Genomic DNA, 11,108 nt, shown 5'->3' with positions numbered 1-11,108 from the left:
GTGTGTGTGTGTGTGTGTGTGTGTGTGTGTGTGTGTGTGTGTGTGTGCGCGCGCGTGCGTACTACAACAACAGGCTGTTGTCTAAAACAGACAGAAACTCACTGTACCATGACCGCTCTTTAGACTTTCCGCACCTCTCTCTCTCTCTCTGTCAGTGGAGAGGTAATCGGGGATTATAAAGGGTTAACAGTCGGTGAAAGAGTACAGTTTGTCCAGTGTGCATGTGTGTGCAACCAACGGTGTATGTGTGCACGTGATTGAAACACTCCCTGTATTCAAGCCAACAGTGAGGCCTAGCCATTGAGGCGACTCCACGGTGACCACTGTTCCTCCCACACCAGTGTGTGTGTGTGGTGGCTCTGTAGCTGACTGTGGACATCAGTATGTGATTGCGTCCAGGCCTGCGCGTCTCTGGAATGCGTTCATCACCATGTTGAAGGAGGGGATTTTTACTTTTTCGTTTGCCTTCTATCTCCACCATGTGTGTGTGTGTGTGTGTGTGTGTGTGTGTGCGTGTGTGTGTGTGTGTGTACACACGTGACTGTACAGGTATGCAGTAGTTCTGTATCTTTTTGTCTGCAGCTGGCATGTAATTTCATTAGTGTGCATTTTTGTCTGTATGCGCACATATGTCTGTATGTGCGTGTTACCAGCCTCAAGCCAGTGATCCAAACACGCACACACACTTGAAATTACACATTTCCCAAAAGAGGATCAGTTTGAGGGGTATCATTGCAGTTTCCATAATCAGCAGAATTTTTGTTCTTCGCTGGATCAGAGTTGTTTCGCTCTACAGAGGCTCAGCAATGCCAGAATCCCTGCAGGTATTGTAAATCTCAAGAGTCGTAATCCTGCATGCACGTTACCCAGTACCGGGAGAAAGATAACCACCCAACATCTTATCATTAGATATATCTGAAGTGACCTAAGGAGACCTTGTGTACCTCAAACAAGACTTAAAGTTGTCTGCCGGCCTTCAAAAATGTACCAGAGTTCTGTCACAGAGTTGCTATCTTCAAAATGTTGGTTTAATTCTGAAGAGACAACTGAATACCGAATAACTTAATCAACAGTGTTGTGCCAACTTTTTTTTTTTTGTTGTTGTAATATATTGTGTTGTTTTTGTTCATGTTTCAACACACAACAAGTTTTTGTTTATTTTTAATGTGGGCAAATGGCAGATTTTATAATATGTTTGCATTAGCTGCCGAGTTAAGTTTTCCCGTGGGAAGACTTCGCCACCTGCTCTCCACTGATTACCTACTCAGTCAAAACTCTCTTCCTCAGAGACACACACACACACACACACACAGACAAGGATGTTGACAATCGTGGATGCACAGCTACAAATATACACACACAAGACAGGACTTCATTGGAATCCTCCTCACCCCACCCCTGGGTGTAATTGTGCAGGGATGTGTGTGTTTCCCGAGGCCACAGGCGCAGGCAGAGGTGGATATGGGGTGGGGGAGGGCCATACAAAGATGAACCCAGATGCTATAAGAACTGACTGCTTATGGTCCAGTGGTTGTCTAGACCCTGATGCATATGAGGGTTGCATAACCCCCTGTAGTCCACCTCAGTCATGCATGTCTCTACCCAGCCAAGTGCTGTTTTGAGGAGGAAGTGAGCTGCTGACCACACGGTTCAGTGTGGTGAGTTGAGGGCAGTACGGGCTGCATCCCGTGAGGACCGGTGCTCGCCTCTCTGTCTTCATTAGCTGTCTTTGGAGCTCCCTAAATGATCCTGGACGGGGCGTGACTGATAACCTTTTGAACTCTTCTTTTTAAGCTTTTTAGTGACTTCCAAACTGAAGCTTTTTGAGTACTCAGGTTTTGGCCTATTTTCCTTTAGGTATTATTAAACCAGAAGATACAAGATGCTTAACTGAGCTCATTAAGCCTGGGGTGTGATTGGTGTTCATCAGATTATGGAAATGTTAAGGGGTGGTCCTCCCTTCAGAACCTCCTCTCTTGTTTCCTATCCTGTCTCTTTAATGCACAGCCTCTGAATCCAGCAATATCACAAAGAAAGCACATATTTCTCTGTCAAGGTAAGGTGGTGATGTCAGAGAGTCCACAGCTGTAAATAACTTTAAATATCCCAAAAACTACATTCATGGTACCGACTTTGGCGATCTCCTAAATTTTACTCTTGCGCCGTCATCGGGTCCAACTTTTTTTTTTTTTTTTTGTTTATAACCTCAGCTGAACTTTGTGTTTAGTGCTAATTAACAAATGTTAGCATTCGGATATTAGCATTTAGCTGCAAGCATGACTGTAGAGTTGTTAGAACTATTTGTAAGCAGCCAAACTGTCCTTGAGCAAACCCTGACTCCCTGCTACAGATATGCTCTTCTGTAACTGACACTAACGTGTGACCTCTCTCTCTGTATTTACTGTATGTATCTGCATTTATTAGTTCTAAATAAATATCCTTTTGTTAGTATATGGACATGATGCACTCTGGGAAAAGCTAGTCAGGGGACCTTGAGTTGTCGTCTTGTAAAATGACTATTTCCTATCTTTTCTGTTGTTTGCTGTCACTTTTACTGTTACAAAGACCCATGTGTGTAGTCACAGTTGGTATCATGGAGCTCCACCTTTTTAAAAAGAGGTTGATTGAGCAGGTAAAAGCAATAATACCCTATTTGGTGTTGAGAGATTTTAGTGAAGTCTGTACTTGTTTTCTTGTTTTTTAGTAGTGCTTTGTTATTGTTAAGCAGCGACTAGATCGGAACAGTCGGTGTACCAGCATCCATCAGTGTGTGATTCATCTGCAGCAGTTGCCCGTGCATTGTGTGGCAAAGAGGCAAAACGCCCAGAAATAGACGGTCATCCTAAAACGGGGTCAACCTGCTGGTCGCTCACAGTCAGAAGCAAACACTCCAGCTGAATGCGTTTGTTTGTCTTTCTGTCTTCCCTGTCGTGAAATGCGTCACTGCTTCCTGCTCGTCCCTCCAGCGGCCGATGAACCTGAGAAATCACTGCTGACTAACCCACCACAGCTCCCCCCCTCCTCTCTCTCTCTCTGCTTGGGGTGAAGGTGACTCTTTCAAAGAACATTTAGGATACAGAGATTTTTCTCACAGATTGAATAATTTAAACATTATTTTCCAGTATAGAAAGATGTTGAATCCCCTCCAGCTTGGGGAAAGTTGTTTACTGTAGCTCGACCAGACCTCTGAGACAGAAGTCGTTTTAAATCTCCTTTTATCCGGTTATTTACACCTTCATCATTCACTTAGTTCACGTGATTACAGATGTGTTCCTCAGTGTCAGGAGGGGGTTTCTGGTGACATCTCTTTAGGTTGGCTCTCTGTTGTTTTCTATACAATCTGAGGTCAATGTCCGCCGCTAGGACCAGGGCCACTGCGATACGACCAAGCCAGCTGGTGTCACAGACCACACGCATGCCCCTCAATGTTTGGACCCTCGGTGTGCTGCTGCATCTTGTTTGTTTATTTGTCATGATTTAGGACATTTTCTAGGAAGCAAAATTCTAAAAAAAAATAACCATCGGATCTGGCCTCTTTCTTCTCGTGTCTCCTACTAAAACCCATTTCCTTTGCTGTTCGTTCAGTCACTCGGTAACTTGGTGCGAGGGAATTATTGGCGAGGCAAATTGCTCCCAGTCATGGGCTCTCCCTGTAATCAGTCTTAAGCAGGCCGGTTGCTCGATGACCAGAGTCAGCTGTGGTGGAAAACGTAGTCATCCCATCCTTTCAGCTGGAGCTTCCTCTGCCACCCTTTGCGGCATCTCTGGTCCCAGAGATTCAGAGACAATACCGAGCACACTTTCATCTCTCTGTTCTTGTTCTCCTCTTTCTACGGTATTACTCACACGCTATGAAACACAATCTCTCTCTCCCACACACACAGCAGACATCATTAGAAAAAACATACCGTTACCCGCTAATATTTTGCGGTTGGAAAGCCAAATGTAAAAGGCAGTCAAATTCAAAACCACGCAGTGGTTAGCATGTGACAGAACAGAAAGGTCACTCCTCGACCTCTCGCTGTGCTCGTCGCTTTTTTGGAGACATCAGCTGTTTGTGAAACTGTGGAACAGAACATGAATGGAAAGCTAGAAAAAGGAGACGGATGGCCTCAGAGACGTGTTGTGTTTCCCATGGAAGTCATTCTTAACACACACACACACACACTCATCTCTTGACTCATTTTGTTGCTTGATCAATTCACACCTTGTTTTTTAGCTGTCTGGCCCTGTAGAAAGTGAGGTACCCAAGAACTGTAGCTGCTGTTTTTATTCCAGGCTGACATTATTTGCATGTCTTCTCAATGCCGATAAAGAAAGTTAAATGTGTTGTTGCATTAACATACTCCCAAATCTGATCTCATTGCAGGCTGAATGAATGTAGCAGCTTTTATTTCACCTGTTTCAGTCCTTTGCTGCAGATGTTTGGAACCTTGTATCAACAATGATTGTTGAGAGTTGTTCACACTCTTTCTCTCTCCATCTCAAACAGTGTCCACTTAACTGTTGTAACAAACAGAGTGAATAATGAGTGGATCATGGGATTAAAGTGATCAGCTGAATGGGTTTACGTGGGTGTGACGGGGGTCTGTGTGTGTGTGTGTGTGTGTGTGTGTGTGTGTGTGTGTGTGTGTGTTTGCATGCACACAGCTCTGCATGGTTGTTAAAACCTTGTGTTTTTATAAAGGTTGAGCTGGAGAGATATCCCATGATACATGAATTGTCCACTGTAGTCATGTTTAAATATCGGACTCAGGAATGGAGACTTTAAATTACATTGTCATGTTATGGAAAAGGCAGATAGGAGGCCAAGTTAGTGTGTGTGTACATCTTAGACCATTACGCAATGAAGAGGGACCTCTGTCGTAGTATTTGTTTCAAGGAAAATGGTTTTTTTTGTGGACAAGAAAAGGCTCTAAATCTGGACTAAAGGGGTGTTTTTTGTCAGTAGAGGGAGGCCTGTGCAGGAGTAATGACAAGACCACAGCATACTAAACGTTAGACGTTTGTCTCTCTGGTGAAGTCTTTCTATAGGACACGTTTCTATGAGCGGTCACATATACGACTGACAGAGAGAAGTAGAAAATGGTCTTTTTGAGACCACTGCTTTTACATATGTGGAAAAGGTTGTAGGGAACCTTTTGTGTCTCCAGAGAGGAAGCTGTGTAAAGCCTGATAAATTACCTCTGGTGATGTCACTTGAGTCAGCGGCTACATTTTTCAAAAAGAGTCCAACAGTGTGCGAATCAATCGTGTAATCTATTAACTAATTTAAGCTCAAGAATGTAAAGGTCTGTCTGTCTGTCTGAGGATCATGGAGGCTGTAATGATGTCATCATCGTCTTCTGCACCTCTCTTGGGTTTCTGTCTTCCTGAAACTAACTGAACAATCCCTCCTTTCTTTGCCTAGAAGACGTTACATTTTATTCTCACTCGGATCACTTTCGTCAGTATTTCCATTATAGTATTTTTTTTGCTCGATCTTCTGAATGTTCTCCCCAGAGGTTTGCCGAAAGGCTTATGGTCGCTGAATGTTTGTGAATCATTATTTTCTGTGATGCAAATGCATTTGTAATTTAAGCGAGACTATTTTAAACCTCTCTTTGGTTTGTCACACAGTCGAGATGAAAGCGACGTGTGTGACTGTTTGTGCATATCTGTGGGTTTTAAAGCTCCTGCAGTTCCTGCAAGCAAGTGTGTGTGTGCGTGTGTCCGTCCAAGTCTAAGCTGTCATGATCGCTTTTGCTCTTTCTCTCTGCTGCTGTTCAGGGATGAGAGCGAGGGGGGGAGGGGGGATGTGGGGGAAACAGGGTCACATGTTGAAGGAGACGAGAAGGAAGACGGCTTAAAAAAAAGACTAATTAAAAATGTGCGAATAGATATGTTGGAGGAGGAGGAAGAGAAGGAGGGCCCACGAACTGGGTGTGATGTAACCCTGGAGTGAAACGTTGTAAACGATAAGAAGCGGGGAGGGGGAGGATTGTTTTTCTGGGAAGTTTGAGCTTGGAGAAAAAGAAGAAAGAGATGGCAGTGTTTTGAATCCCTAAAACCCAGAAATACAGGAGAAGTAATTAGGTGCCAACCAACAAAACTTTCACTGCCTGTCTTTGTCTTGTCTCGAAACTAGTGTTGTGTTTATTAGGCCAGTCTTAAGACAGAAGGCCGCAGCACTACAAGCACCAGGACATGGTTAGAAAACTAATTGGACCACGATGACACTTGGAATAAGTCTATTGTTTACTCTCCGTCTGTCGTTCACACACCGTCCACACTTTGTCTCCTCTTCTGCGCTGATGAAGACAAAGAGCTTAACAAGAGGAACAGTTCTGCGGGCTTTCAGTGTTTTCATAGCACCCCGCTGAGCTCGATGCAAAAACATTGCAGCTGTTTTCGCCCGGTGTCGTCCTCTCTCTCTTTTTTTTTTTTCCTCTCCCCCCTTTCTCCCTTTCAAAGAATTTTCATTTGAATGAAAACCCTGCCCCGGTGTTTTGTTGTGCTCTGAAGGGGGGGATGGGTCCAATTGGTCAGAAACCCTTTCGAGGGGGACCAATGCGAGCGCATCTCCCGCCCTCCCCGCCCCGCCCCCTGTGCCCCGCTGAGGCTCCTGGCTTGACGTGTGATTGGCCGGGTGGGAGGAGCCAGCCTCGGTATTAAAGCCTGTCCCGTCTGCTCCACTTCAGTGTTGAAAAGAGACCCCCGTCTGTCAGCCGGAGAAGTGTTTGTGTGTGTGTGTGTGTGTGTGTGTGTGTGAGAGAGAGAGAGAGAGAGAGAGAGTGTGTGTGTGTGTGTGTATATATCAGTGCGTGTGGATGCTTTTGTTAATGAGAGGCAGGCGGAAAACAGACAGCTCTGCTATTATCTGACTTGGACTTTTATCTCTTTTTAACCCTCTCCAGGACTGTTGGTCTCTCCAGCTGAGCTGCCGGACGGATTTTTTTTTGTGTCGTCTCACAGCTGGACAGGCGGACGTGCTTGACGGACGAGTTGGACAGAGATCGTGAAGGAGATCTCAAAGGCTGTCGCGTTGCCGGCTGATCTACCGGACCTGCATTTCGGATTAAAGAGAGCTCCCGATCGGCTGCCCTGTGGCTGACCGGTGACCCCGATCTGCAGCCAAAAACCCCTTCTGGGTCACCGCCGAGCTCAATAGAGGTGGTCTGGCCGGGCCTGATGTGGAATCTGACCCCGACTGACCCCGTCCCACAAGTAGCCTTTCACTGAGCGTGGACTCAGTGGGGAAGGAAGGATAAAAGAGCAAGAGGGAGCGACAGGGAAGAAACGGAGAGAAGTGAGAGCAGCAACACAGCGACCGGTAAGGAAGTTAAAGGTGGCTCCGGGTGGGAGGGAGGGAGAGGAGAGTGGGAAGAAAAGAGAGGGTACAAAAGAGCTATTTTCTTAAGCTTAGAGAGGACATGTGGGCGCTCTAAAAGGATGCTTGTTGACCATTAAAGGCCCACTCTCACCCAGCTCTCCCTCTGTCAGTCCCTCTGTTTGTCTCTAGTCTAACTTGTATCTCCTTGTGTCCAGTGGTTGCTATGAACCACGTTTTGTAACGCACTAAATACTATTCATATTGGCTTGTCTGTTCTCTCGTACATCATTCAGTTTCAAAAGTCTTTTGACTGATGGAGAATATTTTTCTCTCTCTCTCTGTCAGCTCGTCGAGCATGCCGGTGGAGACCCTACGGCCGTCAGACGGCCGTCTGGCCGGGGTCCCCTTCACATCCGCCATGCCCTTCAGGATACTTCACAAGGGCCCGGACTACTTCCGTCGCCAGGTCGAGCCCGGGGCCCGCAAACTGAGCGCCGTGGAGCGCCTGGAAGCCGACAAGGCTAAGTATGTGAAGAGCCAGCAGGTGGTCCTCACCCGCCAGGCCCCCATCAAAGCGCCAATCATCCGCAAGCCCCTGGTTCCCCCGGGGATGATGCTCCAGTGCCAGATAAGCACTCCACCGGCCCGCAAAGTTCCCCGCTGCCCAGCCGACGTGGAGAACGGAGGAGGGAGGGAAGGAGCGGGGTGGAGACGAGGACCTGCTCTTAACTTGGATATTCTGAACAATCTTATCAATGATGTATGCGATGGACCAATGCCCTGCTCCCAGTCCTCTTCCTCCACCTCCCCCTCCTCGTCATCTCCCTCATCGGGCGCTAAGAGCATCGGCAGCAGCCTGTCGGCAGAACAAGAGAGGAGCAACCGGCTCCTCAACAACCTCAAACCGCTGAACCACGGCACCATCAACTCCTCCACCTCCTCCTGCACTTCCTCTCCGCTCAACAACAACCTCCGGACCCCCGCAGCAGAACCCACCCGCCGCCCGCCCCCTGTTCCAGCACGAGTACCCCGCATTGGGGTTCCAGCGCCCTATAGCTCCCCGAACTCAGTGACAGTGCGCAGGGTGGACGTTCGGCCTCAGGCTGAGATAAGGAAGCCTCAGAGGGTCATGCTGCAGCCCCAACTCAGGCCCAGACAGACTGCCCAGGGCCAGGTCGCACACCCCCAGGGCCCACCTCCTGCACCCTCTCAGAACCTAACCAAGCCCCAGCTTGTCGTCCCGTCCCAAACCCTGCCCTCCCCTCCGGTCTACCTGCCGCCTAGTCCCATGCTGGGCCTAGCCGGCATGATCCCGCCAGCCTCCCCCGCGTTCACCCGCATATCAAACGCCAGCTCCAAGGGGTCCGGCCGCAAGCACCCAGCCTTGCACCGGTCCAAGTCGGACCTGAGCGACCGCTACTCCCGCGCCACCGCCGACCTGGAGCGCTTCTTCAACTACTGCGGGCTGGACCCAGGGGAGGTGGAGGGCATGGGGGGAGTGGAGCGTTTCACGAGAGCCAACTCGGACATCGTGTCGGTCTCCAAGCTCCGCAGCGTCAGCACGCCCAGCTCGGAGTGCGGGGACGAGGCCGGCCGGGCAAGGGCGGACGAGGAAGACGATGACGACGGTCCTGCCCGGGCCAGCGAACGGGTCCCATACGGGATCTCCGTAATAGAGAGGAACGCTCGAGTCATCAAGTGGCTGTACGGCATCCGTCATGCGCGAGACGCCAACAACGCCGTGTCTAACGTATAGACTAACGAGGACTTGAAAGGACTTTTTGTATGTCTGAAGAAGGGAAAGCACATCTTCTGCTGCCTTACGTCACATTTAAGGATAATCCAGCAGTTGTTTCTTTTCATTTTCCTGTGAAGACACTTGTTTTGGAAATTACACATCAGTGATTGTTTTCCGGGCTGCAAGTCAGGACTGCTTCCCTGCAGGACTAAATGGACGATACATTTCCCCTTTTCCATCACTTGATCTTGTGTAACAATATTGGTATACAAAAGCAATAATAGACCGGTATAAATGAGGATGAAGGCAGAGGAAATTTGCATTTGTGGTTCCTCATGTTAAGGTACTTTGTGTGTGTGTGTCTGTGTGTGTGAGCGCATGTGTGTGTGTGTGTGTGTGTACCAGGGAGCTCCGCAGCACAAAGCCACTGGACCTTGGCTGCAAACTGCTGGAGGAAGAGAACCACGTTGATACTGTGAAATGTCACATAAAAAAAAAAAAGCTTCCATAAACACATTTGTATTTTCAAAAAAAACAACGTTTGGCTGTAAGACTGTTATTATACACATTTCTGTCAGCATGCGAGTGAGACATTTTGTACACATTCATTTTAGGGTTTCAACGAAGCGCACACTTTGCTCCCACGCGGATAATCACTTCACGGCACAGACGTACATTCAGGTCTATTACAGTAAATACAGGAGCAGCAGCAGTTAGCTGTGTGTGTGCATGTGTGTGTGTGTGTGTGTGTGAGAAACATTATTACTGCACTGGTGCAGCGGGAGAAGAATCTGTTTACGATGTATGTCTCGGCACGCATGAGGGGAGCAAGTCATGATGAGGGTTGAGCTCAGAAGTGGATGGTTTTAAAGTAAGTGTAGCGTGAACAAGTTATTTTGCCTCCAATCAGAATGGAGAGAAAAATCAAAGGACGGGTAAAAGGCAGACGGAAGAGAGGAAAAGAAGAAGATATCTATGGCGGTTCTGAAAGTGTCTCGGGAAGATGCACTTGCCATACTAACGAATATATGGACCAATATTTATTTGGAAAGTTTTAACGTAATGTATTTTTTAATATTGGACAACTTTGTGTACAGAATTCAATCTCCGCTCTTAAATGCAATCTGATCACATCTACCGTAATTGCAGTTCATGTAGGATCCCATTTAAACACATGCAGATACAGGCGCCGGTCACAGTGACAGTGAGTGAGATTATTCCACTTCCTGTTTGTCGCAGCAGGAGCGAGAGAGGAGGTCCGTCTCCCCCTGCGCCGCTTCTCTGCCCCCTGCGTCCTTTTTAACGTTTCAGCACATTCAGTGTGAGCCCCGGCCAGGCTGCTCCTCTTCGTACCTGTTCCATCACAGATGAAGAGCGGAGTCCACAGAGGGCTGGAGAGCACACGGTGATGCCCAAAGAGTCTTCAAGTGAGAGATCCAAAATGTTTTACAGTGGTGTATTCTAAACAATTAATAATAAAAACAATGTTAAAGTATGTACTTGTTCGCTGTTTCTTTTCTTATTTTTTCTGGTCTTTCAAGCTGACTAAAACACGGTGACCTGGTTCCACCATACGGCTGCAAACGGCTGCTCATCTTGATTTCTTCAGTGTTTTGAGGGTTTATGAAGCGCTGCTGCCGCCAAATGCTTGCTGTATAATGTGAAAGATCTGGTGTGCGGGTCCAGTTCAGCAGAAGCAGGTGTTTGGCCCCTCATTTCAGCATCAATAATGGACACACAGCACTTCCACTGATCTCCTCTGGACGGCTTTTTGTTTACTATGAATCGTGTTCTTGTCAGCGGCCCCTCCATTATTTAGATGGAAGAAAAAAAAAATGTCGACATGCGTGCGAACAGCTCTGCTCTTAGTCTTTGTAGCCTCTCATTAAGTCGCTCCCATGACTAGTCTTGAAGCCGGTTGTGATGAACCCCCCCCCCCCACCACCAAAGTTCTCCCCCAGCACCACACCCTGCTTCAGAGCTCTGCGTCCTTGTTAAAGAGAGCTACTGCTCAATTAAACACACTGTTGGAGGGGAAAATAAACGAGTGTGAAAGAG

At 47.6% G+C, this 11,108-nt stretch overlaps 1 protein-coding gene across 2 annotated transcripts in view; it reads left to right on the top strand.

Annotated features, from left to right (window-relative positions):
• Window positions 1–10,545, top strand: part of wu:fa11c10 (protein FAM110B) — a 21,142-nt gene extending 10,597 nt beyond the window's left edge. For both annotated transcript variants that reach the window (XM_031868835.1, XM_031868834.1), the window contains exons 2-3: window positions 6,897–7,312; window positions 7,658–10,545. In XM_031868835.1, the coding sequence (XP_031724695.1) occupies window positions 7,668–9,068 (1,401 nt within the window). In that variant the 5' untranslated portion in view covers window positions 6,897–7,312; window positions 7,658–7,667 and the 3' untranslated portion in view covers window positions 9,069–10,545. The remainder of the gene's footprint in view (window positions 1–6,896; window positions 7,313–7,657) is intronic.
• Window positions 10,546–11,108: the final 563 nt, after the last annotated feature.

The sequence above is a fragment of the Anarrhichthys ocellatus genome, unplaced genomic scaffold, assembly GCF_004355925.1.
Source record: "Anarrhichthys ocellatus isolate YVR2014 unplaced genomic scaffold, GSC_Weel_1.0 scaffold44, whole genome shotgun sequence".
Classification (NCBI taxonomy): Eukaryota; Metazoa; Chordata; class Actinopteri; order Perciformes; family Anarhichadidae; genus Anarrhichthys; species Anarrhichthys ocellatus.
This window is presented reverse-complemented; position numbering and strand designations above follow the sequence as displayed.